The sequence below is a fragment of the Apodemus sylvaticus genome, chromosome 21 (genome assembly GCF_947179515.1).
Source record: "Apodemus sylvaticus chromosome 21, mApoSyl1.1, whole genome shotgun sequence".
NCBI lineage: Eukaryota > Metazoa > Chordata > Mammalia > Rodentia > Muridae > Apodemus > Apodemus sylvaticus.
The window spans coordinates 34,217,311-34,241,107 of NC_067492.1; the positions used below are offsets into that span (position 1 = coordinate 34,217,311).

At 41.2% G+C, this 23,797-nt stretch overlaps 2 protein-coding genes across 2 annotated transcripts in view; both read left to right on the forward strand.

Annotated features, from left to right (window-relative positions):
- Window positions 1–1,137: 1,137 nt before the first annotated feature.
- On the forward strand, window positions 1,138–3,282 carry LOC127672114 (methyl-CpG-binding domain protein 3-like 2B). Its single transcript, XM_052167315.1, has 2 exons — window positions 1,138–1,169; window positions 2,565–3,282. The coding sequence occupies exons 1-2, from the start codon at window positions 1,138–1,140 to the stop codon at window positions 3,280–3,282; spliced, it is 750 nt and encodes a 249-aa protein (XP_052023275.1).
- A 2,795-nt stretch (window positions 3,283–6,077) lies between these two features.
- LOC127672115 (methyl-CpG-binding domain protein 3-like 2B) overlaps window positions 6,078–23,797 on the forward strand; it is a 25,325-nt gene continuing 7,605 nt past the window's right edge. Inside the window, exons 1-3 of the mRNA XM_052167316.1 lie at window positions 6,078–6,110; window positions 7,451–7,565; window positions 10,101–10,250. Of these exons, the coding sequence (XP_052023276.1) occupies window positions 6,078–6,110; window positions 7,451–7,565; window positions 10,101–10,250 (298 nt within the window). The remainder of the gene's footprint in view (window positions 6,111–7,450; window positions 7,566–10,100; window positions 10,251–23,797) is intronic.

Consider the following 23,797-nt stretch of genomic DNA (forward strand, 5'->3'; position numbering starts at 1 on the left):
AGTTGAAAGCCCAGGACTGAAGGGGTCATGCATAGAAGTTGAGGCTTGACACCATGAAGAGAGCCTGTGAGAAGCTATTGGTGAAGCCTAGTTACAGCAGAAGATAGCAGTGTTTTGGAGATGCCAGTGCCATAAGATGACCACCAAGAGCAGCAGCAGAAGTGGAGTACAGGCAGCTGGAGCCTAGAAGACAAGGTGTGTGCTACAAAGGGCAGAGCTGGAGAAGTGACCCAAGCCCTTGGAGGAGACCAGAAGATCGTGAGTGGATCCCAGACATTGGACAGTTGGAGTGACTTTGCTTTTGATTGTGACTGTGCCCTGATATTTTTCCCTCTTGAAGTAAGAAGTATTTTAGTGGAACCCACAATTAAGAGACTTTGAATTTCTAAAAGGCTTTGAATTTAAAAAAAAAAAGTATTGGATATTTTAAAGGGATTGAACTTTTAATATGTAAAGACTGTGGGAATTTTAACATTATTTAGATCTTGAGGATTGTATTATTCAGGGTTTCTATTCCTGTACAAACATCATGACCAAGAAGCAAGTTGTGAAGGAAAGGGGTTTATTGAGCTTACACTTCCACACTGCTGTTCATCACTAAAGGAAGTCAGGACTGGAACTCAAGCAGGTCAGGAAGCAGGAGCTGATGCAGAGGCCATAGAGGGATGTTTCTTACTGGCTTTCTTCCTCTGGCTTACTCAGCCTGCTCTCTTATAGACCCCAAGAACACCAGCCCAGGGATGGCAGCACCCACAAGGGGGCCTCCCGCCTTGATCACTAATCGAGAAAATGTCCCACAGCTGGATCTCATGAAGGCACTTGCCCAACTGAAGCTCCTTTTTCTGTAGTAACTCCAGCCTGTGTCAAGTTGACACACAAAGTCAGCCAGTACACTGATGAATAAGAAAGTAAGGGTTGAGGCTTAATAGTGATGTGTTTGTCAAGTAGACAAGGGGCCAATTGTACTGGCTGGTTTTGTGTGTCAACTTGACACAGGCTGGAATTATTACAGAAAAAGGAGCCACAACAAACATTGCATTGAACTGGAAGCCTAGACTTTCCCCTGATTATTTTGGGCTTCTAAAACCTTAAACCAACAGGCTAGAGAGGAATAACAATGTTAGGATCCAGATTACCATGGGAAATTTGACTGTCTCTCCACAATGGAGGTGAGCAGGATTATGTCTGGAGTACAGGAGATCCCTTAGGGCATCTCTTAGTACTACCAAGTCCTGTGATTAAAGTCCATGGGAAACTACAACACCCTGATCCAAGCAGGATGGCAAAGGGCACAGACCCTTCAAGAATGAAGGTATGGGTCAATTCTCCAGGAAAAGAGCCAAGACCTACTAAGTTGTTTGCCTAAAGTGAAGGAAATACAGAAAGGGTAGTAAAGGAAGGTAGTTATAAATTCCAGCTAAGGACATGTAACTAGTTGCAGAAATGAGGATTATAAAGTAATATGAATGCTTCTGTGTTACTTTGTTAAGAATACATTTGTCGGGGCTGGAGAGATGGCTCAGCGGTTAAGAGCACTGACTGCTCTGCCAGAGGTTCTGAGTTCAATTCCCAGCAACCACATGGTGGCTCACAACCATCTATAATGGGGTCCGATGCACTCTTCTATGTGTGTCTCAGATAGCTGCAGTGTACTTACCTATAAATAAAAATAAATAAATAAATCTTAAAAAAAAATTAAGAATACATTTGTCTTTCTTCCAATTCCTTTAACATCAATTGGTATTTAAGTCGAGACACTAAAAGAATGTTTCCAAGGGACATTGCCCCATTGTAAATTTACAAATGTGTTTGCAATTGTACCAGGAATAGTTATAACATGTTAGGAGTATTCATGACCTTGTTATTGTTTCATATGGACATGAGATATTATTTGTGTCAAGATGACAAGGGGTAGATTGTAATGGCTATTCCTGGTTGTCAACTTGATGATATCTAGAATGAACTACAATCCAGAATTGGAAGGCTCACATATGGTCCTAATCTGGTACCTAATCTGAAGGGCTGGGAGATAACAAGTTTCTGACCTGGATCTTGGCATGGAGATCTTGAGGCATAGTGGCTATGAATCTCAGAAGATTAAGACAGAGAGATCTCTAAGTTCAAGGTCATCTGGGACAAAGCAAGTCCCAGATCCAGGCCTGGTGACACACACCTTTAATCTGTGGCACGCACCTTTAATCTGGGCCACACCTTCTGCTGGAGACCTATATAAGGACATTGGAAGAAAGAAAATTCACTCTCACTTCTTCCTCTGCTTGCCTTGCGGGACTGAGCAACTGCTAGATCCTTGGACTTCCATTCATAGCTGCTACTGACCATTGTTGGGAGTTGGACTACAGACTTGCTACCTGCCCTGGATATATAAAGACTGTAGCCTGTTCTTCCTGTGATCCTGGTTGTGTCAGAATTCCTCACAGTCCGCCTGTCTCCGTGATCCTGTGATTCTACAATCCTGTGACCCTGAGATCTGGGGAGGATTAGGTGAGAAAGACATTGCCGGTTCCAGCAACTCAAGACTTGTCTGCATCTCTGCGGTCCTTTAGGACAAACTCTACAGTCTTGGAGAGGCCTTCAGGAAACTCAGTTTCAAGCCAGCCGGTGATAGGAAGACACACAAGAAGTATGATACCCAACAAATTACAAAAGAGAAGACAGATCCAGGTTGCCCCAAAGAAGACAAAGTCCAAACACAAAGATAGTCTTACGTCCATACTTTCTCGGAGGATGACTAGTTGCATCTTTCAACAACCTGTGACCATAATAACTTCACACCCTGAGAATAAAACCAGGTACAGGAGAGAGGAAGCTCAGCTGAAGAAACCCACACAGCTCTGTGCATTGAAGAGATTGCAGAACTATCAAGTTGGAGACAGTAAAGGAGGCCTATCATGTCCAATGAAGTTTACCATCCCCATAGAAATAATTGCACTGGGAATGCAGGATGAAGCCAACAACCACAGTGGTATTGAGGATCTGCTCACTCCTGGAGAAGCCACCTCTGTCCAACCCCCATGCTTGGAAAAGACTGAGCAAGTGGCTCTTCAGTTGTCACCTTCTTTCTCCAGTCAAGGGGTAACAATGCCACTGCCCCTTCATCTGTCACCATCTTACTGCATTCAAGTAACTAAGGCAGACATCCTGAGACAGACCTGGAAGGTAAAGAAAGCCAGGCAGAGACTGGCAGAAGCCTTGAAGGCAGACAGGCTTGCCAGGCAGGCAGAGAACATGAGGGAGCAAAGAAGAGTGGAAAACACGCGTTGAGGCCTCAGTAAGTTTTTGAAGGAACTTTTGGTTTTGGTGTTGGTTTTGAGTTCCATTGTAGTTTCGGTTTCGGTGTCGGTTTTGGTTTTGGTTTTGGTTTCAGTTTTGGTTTTGGTTTTGAGTTCCGTTTTGGTTTCAGATTCGGTTTTGGTTTTGGTTTTTCAACAAAAGGGTTTCCAGGTGTAACCCTGGTTTTCCTGGAACCCTGTCCCAGCCTCCAGAGTGATGACTTAAAAGGCATCACCCAGTATTAATTGTACATCTTTAAATGACAAATTTAATATACCCAACTCACTCATTTTTAAGCTTTTGGAAAAGCAAAAAATATAAGCAGTAGTGGGGTTTTTTTTGTTTTTTGTTTTGGTTTTTTTTTCTTGGGTGGCGGGGTTCGAGACAGGGTTTCTCTGTGTAGCCCTAGCTGTCCTGGAACTCACTCTGTAGACCAGGCTGCCCTTGAACTCAGAAATCCGCCTGACTCTGCCTCCCAGAGTACTGGGATTGCAGGCGTGTGCCACCACTGTCTGGCTAGCAGTAGTGTTTTAAATAATGGTGTTTCCAGTGTGAATAGAAATGTCCTGTAAGAGAATTCATGTGAAAACATCCTTTTGTGATGTCAATTGTGATCTACTGTAGGACTCTGGGATAGGTTCAACAGCAATTCATGGAGCAAACGAAATGCCTGAATTTATAGAATTTAGATGAGAAGGTTCTATGTATTTAGCAGCTACTTTTGTGAAGCTACTAGTGTGAGATCCATGTCAGAAACAAAAGGCCGTAAGACCTATGTCAGAAACAAAAAGCCGGCCCACCTCAACGCAGCTGAACCAAAATGGTGACTCACTTCCAGATAGGGATTTTCTACCCCAGACATTACTGCCTGGGGTGAGGCCAGATAAGGAAATAACTTAACAGAAAACAATTCCAGGAAAACTGGCAAGATGGGCAGGACAGGGCCAAATAACCAAGGCAGTCACCCCATATGAGTTAACCAATGATTTTAAATGTCATTCAAAATACCCAATTGAGGTGGCCCAACTCAATCGACTGCCTAAACTTCCCGCCAAAATGTAGATAAAAAGTGTGTGTTTTGTAGCTCAGGGTCTCCTCTTGCCTACGTGCTGAGAGACCCCAATGTGTTTTGGAACAATAAACCTCTTGCAGTTTGCAGCAATCCCAGTCTCTTTTTGACCGTGGGTCTTCCAACGGACTTACATTAGATAGTTACAAAGCTTAACATAGGCTAACCAGGTCTTGTGGCCTTTGGGGCCTTGGATTTAAATGTCTGTTGCTCTCTACCATGGGATTGCTACTTGCCAGGTATTTAGGTTTAAGACTAGACCTCTGGTTGCCTCAGGCCTGGGAAGGGAGAGAAGTTTCAGCAAGGATGCTGAGGAACATGGCAGCATCCAGGCAGGCCTGGTGCAGGAGGAGCTGAAGGGTCTACATCTTCATCTGAAGTCTGCTACCAGAATACTGGCTTTAGGGCAGCTAGGGTGAGGGTCTTAAAGCCCACACCCACAATGGAACATCTATTCCAACAGGGTCACACCCTGTAAGAGTGCCACTCCCTGGGCCAAGCATAAACAAACCACAATAGTGTTTAAGAGAGGTGCCAGCAGAAGCTGATGGACGGCATTAGAGATCGAAGGAGAGAAAAAGAAGCAGTGATATAAGAGGAAGATAGAAACGGGGAAATGCCAGATAAATATGATCATATTTCATTGTATTCATTTGTGAAATTCTCTAAAATAATATTTTTTAAAAAATATTTAGTGGAAGAGGGAGAAAAAGAGGAGTATCAGGGCTGGAGAGGTGGCTCAGCTGTTAAAAACACTGACTGCTCTCCCAAAAGTCCTGAGTTCAAATCCCAGAAAACACATGGTGGCTCACAACCATCTGTCATGAGATCTGACACCCTCTTCTGGGGCATGTTTAGACAGCTACCATGTAATTACATATAATAATAAATAAATCTTTTTAAAGAAGAAGAAGGGGAAGGAGAACGAGAAGGAGGAGAAGGAGAAGAGGAGACTATGAGAAGGCAAATATGGTCAAAGCACTTGAAGGGAAATATGGGATAACCCTTTTGTACAGTGAAGGTTAAAGGCTAATTGAAGTGTCTGTGCTGCCTATCTATATGCCAGTGGGACATACTGTGAAGGAGGGAGCCTCAGCTCAAGAAACACCTCCATAAGTTACAGAAAGGGCTGAAGGAGCTGAAGGCGTTTGCAACCCCATAGGAAGAACAACAATATCAACCAACCAGACACCCCCGCGCTCCCAGAGCTCCCAAGGACTAAACCATCAATCAAGGAGTGCACGTGGCTCCAGCTGCATATGCAGCAGTGGATGCACTTGTCAGGCATCAAAGGGAATTTCAGACTTCCCACCCAGGGTGGAGCTAGAGCCCATTGTTCCTCAAGGACCTGCAGTTTCCTGAGAGGCACGCCGATTCTGCTGAGGAGTTTCCAGCCTTTGCGGGAAGGGTTTTCCCCTGCCTATATATTTGGAGACCCCCCCATTAAACTTTGAGCCTTGACCAGAAAACTTGTCTTGGATTGTTATTTCTCTGCCAGCCTGTCTTTTTATTTCAGCCCCAAAAAAGAAAAAGAAAAAGGAAAAAAATGGTAAAACTTTTAGTATCTGCTGGTGGTCCATCTCTTAATCCAGTCTCAGTTTACACAGAGGAGGCTCATTTAAGCTGCCCCACCTTCAGCTCAGAGTCAAGCACAGCTGGAGAAATAGCTGCTTTTAAAAGGGCCAACAGCTTCTCAAATTCTAGGGCAAGTAGGATGATGGTCATTTCTCCTAGAAAAATCTCTTCAAAGGTGATTGTTGTGTCCATAGTACTTTTTCTCTTGAAATTACAGCTAAAAAAAGAAAAAAACAATGTTTGGTTTAAATTTATAAGATTTGTGTAATTGCTTCATTTTTGTTTCTGATTGGTCTTAAAGGTATAAGTATGTTCGCATGTCTTGACTATAGAGTATTGGCTTATAAGTTATTGGGCATGATTAAAAATTATTACATTGGTAACAAAAAGTTAATTTAAAACTGGTAACTCAGGATTGGAATCATCTGAAACAACACGTGGCATGACCCAACCCAGGAAAAACAGGCCTCTGAAGATCCTTCTAAACTGGCAAAATATTTTATGTAATTCATATCCTAGAAATTAGGCTTTTCTTTTTCTTTTGTTTTTTGGATTTGGTTTTTTGAGACAGAGTTTCTCTGTGTAGCCCTGGATGTCCTGGAACTCACACTGTAGACCAGGCTGGCCTCGAGCTCAGAAATACGCCTGCCTCTGCCTCTGCCTCCCAGAGTGCTGGGATTATAGGCATGCACCACCACCGCCCAGTGAAATTAGACTTTTAAGGGATAAGATTTAAAACAATGTCTCTTTAATAAGTTGCACTGTCATGCATTCAAACATAAGAAGCGGCAGACAAACTTTGTAGTGTGAAGGTAATGCATTTGTCACTGATTTTAAAGAAAATAGATTGTTTAAAAATGGGTTTTGCTTTCCAAAGTTGTAGTTATGCTCTAATATTGCAAGAGAAAGTTAAAAATTACAGTTAACAACTGCCAGTGTACAATTGACTGCAGTTTGCAGTCTGATTGAAGGTTCACAATTCTTTTTTCTTTTCTTTTTTTTTTTTTTTTTTTTTTTTTTTTTTTTTTTTTGATTTGGTTTTTTCAAGACAGGGTTTCTCTGTATAGCCCTGGCTGTCCTGGAACTCACTCTAGACCAGGCTGGCCTCAAACTCAGAAATCCGCCAGTGTGTCTGCCTCCTAGAGTGCTGGGATTACAGGCGTGTGCCACCACCGCCTGGCTGAAGGTTCACAATTCTTAACTCACCCATATTTTGTTATTAAGGTAATTTCAAGAGTGATAAAAGTTAAAAACAGCTGTGGCCAGTATAGGCCTGTTGCTACTTTTTCACAAGTTTACTGGATACAGTGGTAGAAGCAAAATTTAACACCCCCCCCCCAGATTAAAAAGGAGATATCAGTGGGAATTTGTTTGATATCAAACAGGCTCCTTTTGAACTGTTTCAAATATTTGTAGATAAGACTACTAAAAACAGCTAGTAAAATTTTTCCAGGAACCCTCAAATTACATGTTCCTTTTGTTATTTGACCCTCATACAATGGGGTCTGGTTGTAGGCTGCTGCCCTGCAGGACAAACAGGTGTTGGGCCTGGCCTTGGACAATAGGCTCAGATTAGAAAATATTTACATTCGAGTCAATGGAGAGCTCAGAGCTGCCTCCTTGGAAGCTTGTGAGGTACTGCTTTTGACTTGCAAACCCTACCTAGAGAGTTTCAGGCCAAAACAACATTCTTGACAGATCTATCCAGGTGTGGTTCAAAACATAGTTCAAACTTAAGATCTATGAAAAGTTAATAAGGCTATGTAGAACTTATGAAGGCATTGAAATCTGGCCTGCCTAAATATGACCATCTTTTGGGGAGACCCCCACTCCATTCTCAGGATAGCGTACACCCAAGGAAACAAGAGAGACCGACTTGATGCAAACGCATGGGGCAGTTTATTATCAGAGCTCTGGGCCGACACGTATCTCACACAGGAGACAGAGGAGTCGACCCTGAGGCTCAAAGGTTAGGGGTTTATATAGGAGAAGTCAGGGGGGTTGGTTAGGGAGGTTGTCAGGGGGGGTTGGCACAGTTACACATGATTTGCTGATTCAAACATTGGCGGGGGATTCTGGCAGGCAAGGTGGGGTTTTTTGTTTGTTTGTTTCTTTGTTTGTTTGTTTTTTCACATACGTGCAGATCCGGCCATCAGCAATGTAGGAGGGTAGTTTATTTTTGTTAGCAGGAAGGTCACTTTGACATTAGTAAACTGCATCCAAGGGACAGGAGACAGGAGACTCCAGTCCAGATGGTATATGACCTATAGGAGATTGCCCAGGATGCCCCTTATCTTTTATGGCTGGTCTGTTTGTGGAATGACTCAACCACAACCTTGCTTCAAGGCTCTAAGTCTGCTTACTGCCTCAACTATAGATTCTAAAGAGTCCCAACTCCCTTCACCTACTCCATACAAAATTATTATGGATTTAAGAGGTTGTTTTTTGCTTTGCATCCTGATAATTGTAAAAAGCATTTGCTTCTAATGAGCTAATTTTAAAGAACCAATAGAGCAATTTCATTAGAAAGTTTTTCCTCAAAGAATGGATGATAGCCTTACCTTATGTGAGAAAAAAATGTTTTGTCTCTACTTCAACACAAAAAGCTAGGATTTTAAATCTTTCAGTATATATTATTCACAGAAATTTATTACAAGCCTTTGTCCTTAACAATGGGCTTTAAAAAATTTTAAGCTTACCACAGGAGGACTTAAACCTCTGTTCTCAAGGTGGATGCAAATTAACTAGTGAAAGACAAATAACTTTACAGATAGTAGAGAAGGCTACTGTGATCAGTTGTTTATGTTATGTGTTCACAACAATTCCTTGGTAAAGAGAGCATTAATGTAGACTCACCCTTTATCATCTCCAAATAAAGTTTTAACATAAAGCTATTGATAAGTTAATAAAATATTATAAGATAAAATCATAAAAGCTTATTTTTTTTTGGTTTTTTGGATTTTGGGTTTTTTCAAGACAGGGTTTCTTGTGTAGCCCGGGCTGCCCTAGAACTCACTCTGTAGACCAGGCTGGCCTCAAACTCAGAAGTCTGCCTGCCTCTGCCTCCCAAAGTGCTGGGATTACAGGCATACACCATCACCGCCCGGCTCATAAAAACATTTTAAAAAGAATGTATTAAGAACCTGATGAAACATTTGTTCCTTATTTAAAATGGCAATAAAATTAGTCATTGCAGAGTGTTGATATTTGGCCTATGGCATGGCAATCCTTGTAGCCAAAATTGATAACTATTATCCAAAAGATAATTGTTAAAATTTACTTCTATGCATGCCTTTGTATTTTCCTATAGATTTATGCATGCATCCCATAAAGAATGCATCTACTGTACTTATGAACAGCTCTTCTATGGGAGAGAAGCACATGTAATTGGATCACATGTTTATTCTTTTGAGTTTCCCCCTGCTTCAGCACAGATATTTGAATTGGATGCTGTAGCCGCTATTTTTAAAATGGTAAAAATCAAGCTTTTAATTTGTATACTGATAGCCTATATATATATATATATATATATATATATATATATATATATATATATATATCATGACTTACAATTGCTTGAAATTGCTCCTTTTTAGATACTGATAATTCATAAATTTTACAATTATTTATGCAAATACAAATCAAGTTTTAAATAAAAGGTACTGTTCTTTTAAATGACTGTCCTCTGGACACTTAAGAGTTCATGCAGGTGCTAGAGAGATAACTCAATAGTCATCAGAAAGAGTGTCGACTGCTCTTTCTAAGGTCATGAGTTCAAATTCCAGCACCAACACGGTAGCTCACAAACATCTATAATTGTGTGAAGCCATACTGGACCCTCTCTAAGAGCCCAGAGGGCTGGCAGGGCAAAGGTCCTAAATAAAACAAAGAAGAGCGTCTCCCCATGAACTGCCAGTTGAAGGGAAGTTCTGAGATAACCATGGGATGCTCCAGACTCTGCAAACATCAGATGTCTCCACCAGACGGCCCTTATCTCTTCCTGCTGAAACTGCCAAGAATGCACCTCTCTCCTTTGTTCTTGCCTCGAGGTGAGCTCGTCCTCTGAAAGCTTAAAACCTGTGTACCCCTGAAAATTAAATGAGACCTCAACAATTGAACCCCCCTTTGCCTGGTCTCCTTTTTCTCCCCCACCTTTGACCCTCAGGTAGCACCAGTCCGGAACCCTCAATAACTGGACCTGCTGGACGGGTCATAGTGGCGCCTGAACAGGGACCCAAAGTACGTCAACTACCGGAAACCCTGGAAAAAGGAGGACCCCGCAGACTGCATCGCTCATGTGTTGCTGGAGGGGCAGGTAAGTGGCCAAACATTGTCTTCCGATTGTCATAGGGAAACAATTATTAAACGAGGCTAAAGAGGCTTGTTTCGTAGGAGGAATCAAGCATTAATTCAGGGAGAGAGGACTAAGAGCTAAGAAAAAAGGATTTAATCAAGTTCTTTTATTTTGTCGATGATAAATGTCATTGGTTAATTTTAAGTGGACCTGATATTCACCCACTAACTTGAGATAAGGGTGGTAAGGAAATTAATAAGATTCTAAAAAGTGGTAAACCAGTGTCTGATACATTCTTTAGTTACTGGGGGCTCATTCAGAGTGCGAACGAGGACCCTGACTACAACAGCTTTTGTTGGTCGCTGAATATTGCCTCCACCCTTTGTCTCGGGCAGCTTCAATGACCTCGCTTTCCCCTAAAAAAGAATTCTCCAAAACCTTCCTCAGCTGTTCCCTCGGCTTCTCTTTATTCTCCTCTCCGAATGGGACCATCCCCTGCTAATATGCCATTAAGTTAAGAGACCCCCAGGGAGAAAGCCAACATGGAGGAGAAAAGCTGCAGAGAGCAAGTAGCCCTCTGAAAGGAGCTACGAGGAACAAATGGTCACTCTAACTTCAAGATTTATTTCAAAGACAAATGCCTAGAAAAAGCCAGGGCCAAAACAAGCCCCTTGATTTTAACATTTTAGAAGAATTAAAGTCCGCAGTCACAGCCTATGGGTGGACTGCTCCCTTCACTTTGGCACTTAGAATCTTCTGCTGAGGGGTGGCTGACACCTGAGGAATTTATCCAGCTGGCCCAAGCTGAGCTTTCTCTGAGGGAGAAATTTTTCTTTGGAAGTCAGAGGCTGCTGAGAGAGAACAAAAGCAAAAACCGCTCATGGGCAGCATGTAAGACCTGGACTGCAGAGAAATTCCTGGGCTCTCCTCCCCTCCCACCTCTCTCCACAGGTGTGTGTGTTCACTTAGGCATCCCTCTTCCCCCTTGTTAAATCTTAAACAAGAGAAAAAGCAGGTTTCAGAAAAGCAGTTTTCCTATGTGTAGGACACAGTATCAAAAAAAATGGTTGGAAGCTATTTCAAAACTCTCCTGGTGAGTACAGGAAAACGGGAGATGGTTTTGTTTTCTCTCTGAAACCTACTGGAGATCTCCTTAGTTTGGGTTAAGATATTTGGATCTCTTTGTGACATCAAGTTCCCTTGCTGCCTGTTGTTTGTCTTTGGTGCACCAAAACTTGTTCATGTGTGTCAATTTGTGTTGTCCATTGTTTTGTTTGGTTGAATGATTGGTTGTTTTTATGTTTTATGTAAAAAAAAAATGGTAAAAAGGTGTTATCTTGCTGGCAGTCCTGCCAATTGCAGTTTACACAGAGGAGGCTAATTTGAGGTGCCTCACATTTTAAGGTAGGAGTCAAACACAGCTGGAGAAAAAGCTGCTTCTTAAAGAGCCAGCAGCCGGACAAGTGGAAATGGTTAATTCTCCTAGAAAAATTTCTATCATGATGATGATTGGGTTCAAAGTGCTTTATTCCCCTGAAGTTACAGCTAGAAAATATATATATATATACATACATATATATTTGTATGTATATATATATATATATATATATATATATATATAAATTTGGTTTAAATTTATTTATGAGATTTGTATGATCGCTTCATTTTTATTTTTAATTGGTCTTAATGGTATAAGGTTTTACATATCTTGACTATAGAGTTATAAATTAATTGGTTATGATTTAAAAGGTATAGGGTTATTAAGAAAAGGTTAGTTTAAAACTGGTGATTCAGTGTCAGAGCCATCTTAACTAGCTACATGTGGCATGATGCAACACAGGAAATACAGGCCTCTAAGATGCTTCTAAATTGGCATGGTGTTTTGTGTGAATCTTGGCCTGGAGATTGGACTTATAAAAAATAAGATTTAAAATAATGTCTCTTCAATAAGTTACACTGTCATACATTCAAACACAAGATAATGGACAAACTTTGCAATATGAAAATAATGTGTTTGCCATTAATTTTAAGGAGAAAAGATTGTTTAAAACTGGGTTTTGCTTTCAAAAAGTTGTAGTTATACTTTGATATTGCAGGTCCCTTTTGTAATTTGACCTCCATACAATGGGGTCTGGTTACAGGCTACTCCTTGCAGGACCGGTGGGTGTAGGTCTGGCCTTAGAGATAACAAACTCAGATCAGGAGGTTTACATTTGAGTTATACAAAGCTCAGAGCTGCCTCAAAGCTGCTCAAAGCTGCTCAAAGCTGCAGAGGCTTGAGAGATGCAGTTTTGTCTTGCAGGCCTCACTTAGAGAGATTCTGGCCAAAAGAACATTTTTAATAGATTCATACAGATGTGGTCCAAAATAAAGTTCAAACTTAGATCTGTAAAAGGTAATAAAGCTATGTAAAAATTATGAAGGCATTAAAATTTGGCCTGCCTACTACATACAAAACTATTATAGATTTTAAAAGATGTTTTTTGCTTTGTGGATATTGATAATTATAAAAGCATTTACTTCTAACTTTAAAGGAGCATAAGCTAACTTTAAAAAACCAATAAAAGATTTTCATTAGAAAGTTATTCCTCAAGAAATGGCTTGCTCTTAACAATGGACTTTTAAATTTTTTAAGAAAATGATTTTCAAAAGGTGTTAAGGTAAATTTTTTGGCTAAGACACTGCTTTAAGTTTGCCATTTAAGCCTCTGATGTTCTCAAGATAGATGCAAATTAAATACTGAGAGACATAACTTAGAGAAAGCTACTATAAGTATTTGTCAACAGTTTATGATATATGCTCACTTCCATTCCTTAACAAAGAGAACATTAATATAAAATCTCTCCAAATAAGGTTTTGACATCCTCCAATAAAGATCTGATGTAATAATAAAGTGTTACAAAATAAAATCATAAAAATATTTTTAAAAGAAATGTTTTAAGAGCATGATGAAATGTTTGTTCCTTATTTTAAACAGCAATCAAATTATTATTAATTTTTAATCTATTACATGACAAGCCTTTTTGACAAAATTAATAATTGTTATCTAAAAGATAAATTGTTAAAAATTTGCCTCTATACATGTTTTTATATTGTTATAGATTTTACATGCATCCTATAAAAATGCATCTACTATGGGAATAAAGCTCATATAATTAGATCATATGTTTATTCTTTTGAGTGTCCCCTTGCTTCAGCACAGATAATTGAATTGGGTGCTGTAGCTGTTCTTTTCAAAATGTTAAAAATCAAACTTTTGATTTATATATTAATAATATACATATATAGCTCATGGCTTAAAATTCCTTGAAATTGTTTCTTTTTAATGCTACTAATTCTTAACTTTTACAATTATTTATACAAATACAATTCAAAAAATTAATCAAAAAATATACATACGACTATTGACAGCTTTTCAAGCTTTCTAGTTATAACTGTTTTAACATAAGAAACAAAATATCAAATAAAATTAGTCATTACATATGTTATTTTTTAATACTAAATGTTCTAAATCAGATTAAAACAAATATTATAACTGATTATTATAGTCAGTCATTGAGATGTCTTATTAACAATTTGATATTAGTAATATTACTGAGATCCCTCATAATTTGCAAAGACAAGATATTATAGAACAAGCCCATAGAACTTTACAAGAATATTTTTATAATAAAAAAGGGGAGAATCACATCTCTATATACCACAAAAAAAATTTAAAATTTTAATGCTAGGGATCTCTCTGAGTGTAGAGAGGAGGGCATGCTTGTGTTTTTTCTGCAGGATGCCAAAGGAACATGCTAGCTGCCAGAGTATGCTAATGCTGAGACAAAGAGTGATGCTGATTATAATCATTGAAAATGGCCACAGCCCTCAACACCTTTGGATGCTTCTTACTAATGCTGATACCACAGATAACTATGGACTCAACATCCCTCTTTGCATGGCAATTTTATTTAGCTGAAGATTAAACAAATTATAAACAGATCAAGGGGAGATATTGGCTACTGCTGATTACCCCCCTTCAGGGTGTCAAAAGGCCATATATTTAAATTTTACAGATTTCAAGTGTAGAGCAGATAGAATGTGGCCTGCCATTTATTTTCTTTAAGACATCCACAGGCATTGCCTCCCTTGTTGCCTCGCAACAGAATCGACAACAATATTATTTACTTAGTGCTGCCATTGATAAGGACCTGGCCGAACTCAGAGATGGTTTAGCCAATTTAAAAGATTCTGTTGCCTTCTTATCAGAAGTAGTATTACAAAATAGGAGAGGACTTGATCTGCTCTTCCTACAACAGGGAGGACTTTGCGCAGCCTTAAGGGAAGAATGCTGTGTTTATGTAGACAAGACAGGACTGGTAGATGACAGTCTGAGGAGAGGAAAAGAGAGTTTAGAGAAACACAAAAGAGAACGAGAACAGCAGGAGTCTTGGTATAAAAATTGGCTCCCCACGTCTCCATAGCTTTCCACCCTACTACCTTCTATTCTAGGACCCTTCATAGGGTTATTACTGTTAATCTCCTTTGGTCCCTGGGCTTTTCAATGATTAACCCGCTTCATTAAATCACAAATAGATTCCACCCTACACAAGAATTATGTCTCAGTACAGTATCATCCACTGGACACCGGAAATGATGGACCCCGAGAGACAAGACAGCTCAGCAGAAACAACCGCAGTACCCACCACGGAGAGGCTCAATTTCAATAAGCTCCTTTAATGAGGCTCTGTTTGGCTTCCACTTATTCATCCCTGGGCTTATCTGGAGGGGGAGCTAACCCAAGGTAGCCATCTTAAGGAAGGGCAACTTCCTCTATTCCCTGACCAACCTAAGACACGGGGCTTTGAGGATGACAAGGTAACCCTATGACGCGTAAGGCTGGGGATAGGGAGGTCGATCCTAAGACAGAGACGGCTACACAGTCTGGCCCCCTTGCCCAGTATTTCTGCCCAGACCTTACCACTTCTAATATAAGGAAAGGGAGGAAATGTGGGAAGCCATAATGGACCCTCACTAACAGCCCAGAGGGCTGGCAGGGCAAAGGTCCTGAGTAAAACAAAGAAGAGCCTCTCCCCATGAACTGCCAGGTGAAGGGAAGTTCTGAGATAACCACAGGATGCTCCAGACTCTGCAAACATCAGATGTCTCCACCAGATGGCCCTTATCTCTTCCTGCTGAAACTGCCAAGAATGCCCCTCCCTCCTTTGTTCTTGCCTCGAGGTGAGCTCTTCCTCTGAAAGCTTAAAACCTGTGTACCCTGGAAAATTAAACGAGACCTCGACAATTGAACCCCCCTTTGACTGGTCTCCTTTCTCTCTCCCCCTTTTGACCCTCAGGTAGCACCCCTTCGGAACCCTGAATAACTGGACCTACTGGACGGGTCATGTAATGAGATCTGACACCCTCTTCTGGTGTGTCTGAAGACAGCCACAGTATACTTATATGTAATAAATTAATAAATCTTTTAAAAGGAGCTCATCCTAGATTGCCTGGACAAGACCCCTTAAGGCAAGGCCACAAGATATTTCTATCCAAGACAGACTATAGGCCTTACATAGAAACAATTGGCCATATAATCATATTCTTTACATCATCAAAATAGTAATGGCTTGAGAATAATTTTATTTTTTTTAGAAAATGTGCACATCAAATTGTAAAGACTTGCTCTAGGGGTCCTCGATTTCTACCTGTACCACGTAATGGTGTTAATTCTAGAGGATTATTTGTTAATAAATTAGTACAAATAAATGGTAACTCATATTTCTGATTTTAGAAAGTTAAAATATGTGCATGTGACTAATGATACATTTTCAGGCTTTCTGGTTGCATCTGCTCTAACAGGAAAAGCAACTAAAAATGCTACATTTATTTTCTATGCTTGCACAGATATTGCCTACATTATTGTCTATCCTTGGTGTTCCAGCTTAGATTAAAACAGATAGTGGAAACCAGGCAGTGGTGGCGCATGCCTTTAATCCCAGCACTTGGTAAGGGAACCACGGGAAAGTACTACAAACCAGAAAGCAGGTTTCATCTACTAAACTTGCCACATCTGGAAGCTGTTTTTCTGTGCATCTGAAGGATCCCCAGGAAGCTCGAGTGTTCTAAGGCGAGGCTTTTGGGAGATAACTAAACCCTGAAGGCTCTGACTTTATGAATGGTTAAATCCATTGATGGGATTGATGGGGGCGGCGGGGGCGGCAGTGCAGCAGTGGCTGGTCCTGCTGAAGGGCCATCAGCAGTGGAACCAAGGCGACTCAGGGTCCAGTTAGGCCCTGTGCCCACGACCACTAACCTTCGCTGACCAGCTGGGTGGCAAACAGCTGCGGTTGTACGGCGCCTTTCGCTGCACGGAAGCCACTTCAGAACTCGGCCTCCCACCAGTCAGGAGAGGCTCATCTCCATCTTGGTATCGGACTCCAGAGATCGGACAGACTGAGGTACACAAACATAATCCGAGGCCAGGACCGCGGGGGTCTGAGCCCGATGAGCGTTGGCCTGCATCCAGGCCCTGGTCTGTTCGGGGGGCCATCGGGGTGCCAACCCAGCCAGGAGGTTTTTTGCCCGGGCCTGAGGGTGCGCCGCCATTTTCCCTTCACGACAACAGAGAGCTCCGGCGGGCAGACCCGTAACAGGCATAGCCTGAGGCTAACAAATCGGGGGTCTAGGCCCCAAAAGGCACAGGACTGACCCCAAGAACTGGGCGGCTTGGAGGGCCATCTGTGAGTCAACCCGCCAAGGAGGTTGTTAGCACAGCCGACTCTCCCTGCGCTTTCATGGAGCACGGCCGCGCATGCCCGCCATCCGGGTCACCTGGCAGACCCAATTAACAGTCATAGCCCTAGGGGAACTTTGCTGGGACCTTGGCCTCCCAGGCTTTTGCCTGGACTCAGGGCCTGGGCGGCCATGCTAACCTTGTGTGTGCCAGCCCGGTTGGGGGATCGGCTGCCCAGCGTAGTGAGCGGAACACAGGGGAGGTCACAACAGCATACACCGTTGGCGCTCCCTGGGGGTGCACACGTGCTCCATCTGGTCCACAGACACAATCTGGGGCAAGGCCTCAGGCGGAAGCCCTCAGCTCAACTCTCTCCGCTTCCGGATCCAGATCAGCCTGAGTGGCAGCACCACGTCTCCAGGTCCTGCAAGAAGCTAGCAGGGCTTCCGGGCGGCCAGCTGGGAGAAGTCAGTGTGTTCCAGTGAATCCAGCGGGCCCCGGCGGGAGCCTTCGGGTGCCTGCTTCGGGATCTGATCAGCCTGGGCAGCAGCACCCTGTCTACAGGCAGTGCAGGGGGTAAGCTATGCACCAGAGGCCAACCTGGAAGGGGCAGCTTGCACTGGTGAGTCCAGCACTGACAAGACAAACTTAACACCAGTGAGAACTAGATGGCAAAAGGCAAACGCAGGAACGTCACTAACAGAAATCAAGGCAATATGGCAACATCTGAACCCAATTCTCCTCTACCAGCACGTCCTGGATACCCCATCACACCAGTAAAACAAGATTTGGATTTAAAATCACTGGTCATGATGCTGGTACAGGAACACATGAAGGACATACTTAAAGAAATTCAGGAGAAAATGGATCAAAAGTTAGAAGCCCTTGCAAGGGAAACACAAAAATCATTGAAAGAAATCCAGGAGAATACAAAAGCCAACAAGGAGGAAACGCAAAAAGCAGTTAAAGAAATACAGGAGAACTTTGGTCAACAGGCTGTGGTCATGAAAGAGGAAGCACAAAAATCTCTTAAAGAATTACAGGAAAGCACAAACAAGCAAGTGAAGGAGCTAAGCAAAACCATCCAGGATCTAAAATCAGAAGTAGAAACAACTAAGAAAACTCAAATGGAGACAACTTTGGAGATAGAAAGCCTTGGGAAGAAATCAGGGGACAGAGATGCAAATATCAACAACAGAATACAAGAGATAGAAGAAAGAATCTCAGATGCTGAAGATTCCATAGAAACCATGGACTCAACAGTTAAAGAAAATGCAAAATGCAAAAAGCTTGTAACCCAAAATATCCAGGAAATCCAGGACACAATGAGAAGACCAAACCTAAGGATTATAGGTACAGATGAGAGTGAAGATTTACAACTTAAAGGGCCAGCAAATATCTTCAATAAAATTATGGAAGAAAACTTCCCTAACCTAAAGAGAGAGATGCCCATGAATATACAAGAAGCCTACAGAACTCCAAACAGACTGGACCAGAACAGAAATACTTCCCATCACATAATAATCAAAACACCAAATGTTCTAAACAAACCAAGAATATTAAAGGCAGTAAGAGAAAAAGGCCAAGTAACATATAAAGGAAGACCTATCAGAATCACAGCAGACTTTTCACCTGAGACTATGAAGGCTAGAAGGTCCTGGGCAGATCTCATGCAGACTCTAAGAGAACACAAATGCCAACCAAAACTACTATATCCAGCAAAACTCTCAATAACCATAGATGGAGAAACTAAGATATTTCATGACAAAACCAAGTTTACCCAATATCTATCCACAAACCCAGCCCTAAAAAGGATAATAGGAGGACAACACCAATACAAGGGGGGAAACTTCACCCTGGAAAAAGCAAGATAGTAACCTTTCATCAAACCCAAAAGAAGTTAAGCAATCAAATTTTAAAAATAACGTCAAAAATGATAGGAAGTAACAATCACTATTCCTTAATATCGCTTAACATCAATGGACTTAATGACCCAATAAAAAGACACAGACTAACTGACTGGATACTTAAACAGGACCCTACATTTTGCTGCTTACAGGAAACACACCTCAGGGTCAAAGACAAACACTAACTTAGAGTAAAAGGCTGGAAGACAATTTTACAAGCAAATGGTCTCAGGAAACAAGCTGGAGTAGCCATTTGAATATCAGATAAAATTGACTTTCAACCCAAAGTCATCAAAAGAGACTCTGAGGGACACTTCTTGCTGGTCAAAGGAAAAATACAACAAGAAGAACTCTCAATCCTGAACATCTATGCTCCAAATGCAAGGGCACCCTCTTTCGTAAAAGAAACTTTATTAAAACTCAAAGCACACATTGCACCTAACACAATAATTGTGGGTGACTTCAACACTGCACTTTCTTCAATGGACCGATCAGGAAAACAGAAACTAAACAGGGACACAATGAAACTAATTGAAGCTTTGGACCAATTAGATTTAACAGATATATATAGAACATTCTATCCTAAAACAAAAGAATATACCTTTTTCTCAGCACCTCATGGTACCTTCTCCAAAATCGACCATATAATTGGTCACAAGACAGACCTCAACAAATATAGGAAGATCGAACTAATCCCATGCCTCCTATCTGATCACTATGGAGTAAAAGTGGTCTTCAATAGCAACAGACACAACAGAAAACCCACATACAGGTGGAAACTGAAAAATACTCTACTCAATGATACCTTGGTCAAGGAAGAAATAAAGAAAGAAATTAAAGACTTTTTAGAACACAATGAAAATGAAAACACAACATACCAAAATCTAGGGGACACAATGAAAGCAGTGCTAAGAGGAAAACTCATAGCCCTGAGTGCCTCCAAAAAGAAAATGGAGAGAGCATACATTACCAGCTTAATGACACACCTGAAAGCCCTAGAACAAAAAGAAGCTATTTCACCCAGGAGGAGTAGAAGGCAGGAAATCATCAAACTCAGGGCCGAAATCAATCAAGTAGAAACAAAGAGAACCATACAAAAAATGAACAAAACCAGGAGCTGGTTCTTTGAGAAAATCAACAAGATAGATAAACCCTTAGCCAGACTGACCAAAGGGCACAGAGAAAGTATCCAAATTAACAAACTTAGAAATGAAAAGGGAGATATAACAATGGAAACTGAGGAAATCCAAAAAATCATCAGATCCTACTACAAGAGCCTGTACTCAACACAACTGGAGAATCTGGAGGAAATGGACAATTTCCTTGACAGATACCAAATGCGAAAATTAAATCAGGACCAACTAGACCATCTAAACAGTCCCATAATGCCTAAAGAAATAGAAGGAGTCATAGAAAGTCTTCCAACCAAAAAAAGCACGGGACCAGATGATTTCAGTGCAGAATTCTACCAGACCTTCAAAGAAGAGTTAACACCAATACTCTTCAAACTATTCCACAAAATAGAAACAGAAGGAACGCTACCCAATTCCTTCTACGAAGCCACAATTACGCTGATACCAACGCCACACAAAGAACTTCAGACCAATTTCCCTTATGAACATCGATGCAAAAATACTCAATAAAATTCTTGCCAACCGAATCCAAGAACACATCAAAACGATCATCCACCATGATCAAGTAGGCTTTATCCCGGGAATGCAGGGTTGGTTCAATATACAGAAATCCATCAATACAATCCACTACATAAACAAACTCAAAGAACAAAACCACATGGTCATTTCATTGGATGCTGAAAAAGCATTTGACAAAATTCAGCATCCTTTTATGCTTAAAGTCTTGGAGAGAACAGGAATTCAAGGCCCATACCTAAACATAGAAAAAGCCATATACAGCAAACCGGTAGCCAGCATCAAACTAAATGGAGAGAAACTTGAAGCAATCCCACTGAAATCAGGGACCAGACAAGGCTGCCCACTTTCTCCTTATCTTTTCAATATTGTACTTGAGGTACTAGCTCGGGCAATTCGACAACATAAGGAGGTCAAAGGGATACAAATCGGAAAGGAAGAAGTCAAACTATCATTATTTGCAGACGACATGATAGTCTACCTAAGTGACCCAAAAAACTCCACTAGAGAGCTCCTACAGCTGATAAACAACTTCAGCAAAGTGGCAGGTTATAAAATCAACTCAAGCAAATCAGTGGCCTTCCTATACTCAAAGGATAAGCAGGCTGAGAAAGAAATTAGGGAAATGACCCCCTTCACAATAGCCACAAACAGTATAAAGTATCTTGGGGTGACTCTTACCAAACATGTGAAAGATCTGTATGACAAGAACTTCAAGACTCTGAAGAAGGAAATGGAAGAAGACCTCAAAAAATGGGAAAACCTCCCATGCTCATGGATCGGTAGAATCAATATAGTTAAAATGGCCATTTTGCCAAAAGCAATATACAGATTCAATGCAATACCCATCAAAATCCCAACTCAATTCTTCACAGAGTTAGAAAGAGCAATTATCAAATTCATCTGGAACAACAAAAATCCCAGGATAGCTAAAACTATTCTCAGCAACAAAAGAAAATCTGGGGGAATCAGTATCCCTGACCTCAAGCAATACTACAGAGCAATAGTGTTAAAAACTGCATGGTATTGGTACAGTGACAGGCAGGAGGATCAATGGAACAGGATTGAAGATCCAGAAATGAACCCACACACCTATGGCCACTTGATCCTCGACCAAGATGCTGAAAACATCCAATGGAAAAAAAGATAGCCTTTTCAACAAATGGTGCTGGTTCAACTGGAGGTCAGCATGCAGAAGAATGCGAATTGATCCATCCTTGTCTCCTTGTACTAAGCTCAAATCCAAATGGATCAAGGACCTCCACATAAAGCCAAACACTCTGAAGCTAATAGAAAAGAAACTGGGGAAGACCCTTGAGGACATAGGTACAGGGAGAAAGTTTCTCAACAGAACACTAATAGCGTATGCTCTAAGAGCAAGAATTGAAAATTGGGACCTCATAAAATTACAGTTTCTGTAAGGCAAAGGATACCATCAAGAGTACAAATCGGCAACCAACAAATTGGGAAAAGATCTTCACCAATCCTACATCAGATAGAGGGCTAATATCCAATATATATAAAGAACTCAAGAAGTTAGACTCCAGAAAACCGAACAACCCTATTAAAAATGGGGTACAGAGTTAAACAAAGAATTCTCACCTGAAGAATTTCGGATGGCGGAGAAGCATCTTAAAAAATGCTCAACTTCATTACTCATTAGGGAAATGCAAATCAAAACAACACTGAGATTTCATCTTACACCAGTCAGAATGGCCAAGATTAAAAATTCAGGAGACAGCAGGTGTTGGAGAGGGTGTGGAGAAAGAGGAACACTCCTCCACTGCTGGTGGGGTTGCAAATTGGTACAACCACTCTGGAAAGCAGTCTGGCAGTTCGTCTGAAAACTGGGCACCTCACTTCCAGAAGATCCTGCTATACCACTCCTGGGCATATACCCAGAGGACTCCCCACCATGTAATAAGGATACATGCTCTACTATGTTCACAGCAGCCCTATTTATAATTGCCAGATGCTGGAAAGAACCCAGGTATCCCTCAACAGAACAGTGGATGCAAAAAATGTGGTATATCTACACAATGGAGTACTATTCAGCCATTAGAAACAATGAATTCATGACATTCTTAGGCAATGGATGGAGCTAGAGAACATCATACTAAGTGAGGTAACCCAGACTCAAAAGGTGAATCATGGTATGCACTCACTAATAAGTGGTTATTAACCTAGAAAACTGGAATACCCAAAACATAATCCACACATCAAATGAGGTACAAGAAGAAAGGAGGAGTGGCCCCTGGTTCGGGAAAGACTCAGTGAAACAGTAATCGGCAAAACTAGAACGGGGAAGTGGGAAGGGGTGGGTGGGAGGACAGGGGAAGGGAAGGGGGCTTACGGGACTTTCGGGGAGTGGGGGGGGGCTAGAAAAGGGGAAATCATTTGAAATGTAAATAAATTATATCGAATAAAAAAAAAATCCATTGATGGATTCCAGACTTAAAAAGCCATTAGAAGAGGCAGAAACTTTGGGAGGTAGGGTCCAGTCAGAAGTGGCAGCATGTCCGGGAAGGATATGTTCTGCTCCTAATCCTGTATCCCCACTCCTTCCTCCCACCCATCCCCCCTTCCCTCCTCTCCTCTTCCTTCTCCTTCCCCCACCCTCATGGCACTATGAAGCATCTTTGCTGCACCATGACCATAATGTTCTGCCCCACTGCAGATCAACAGAGCTGACTGACCAGGCAATGGGATTGAAGCCACACTCCAAATCAAATCTTCTCTCCCCTACACTGTTTTTCTCAGTATTTTGTCACAGAAACTGGAAACTAGTACACTGACCCAGTCTATGATTATTTGTTACAGTACCCCAGTAAAATTAAAGAAATGGGAAAATATTTGAACAAAAGTCTCACTGCGCACATGCAAGTCAAAGCCAAGGCTTGGTACTGCTACCCTTCTATTGCTACATCTATATAGGAAAGAGAAAGTAATAAAATCAAAGTGTCTGAGACCCAAAACCCCTCTACTGATGATGGACACACAAAATGCCACTGGGATTTGAGCATGCAATTTAATAGTTTCTTATCATTTTAATGAAGTACCTTCGAGTGATATAATACCAACTTATAGGTGTTTACCCAAATAAAACAAAAGCCTGTGTTCACACAAAAGCAATCACAAAAAAAAAAAAAAATGTGTGCAACAGCTTCTATCATCTCACGCAAAACTGGAAAGAACCCCCAATAGCCCTCAACTAGAAAGAGCTAAGCAAATGAGGTCATTTTAATGAACTCTTGTACTTTAAAATGGGTCGATCAATTGAGTAATAACAAGGTT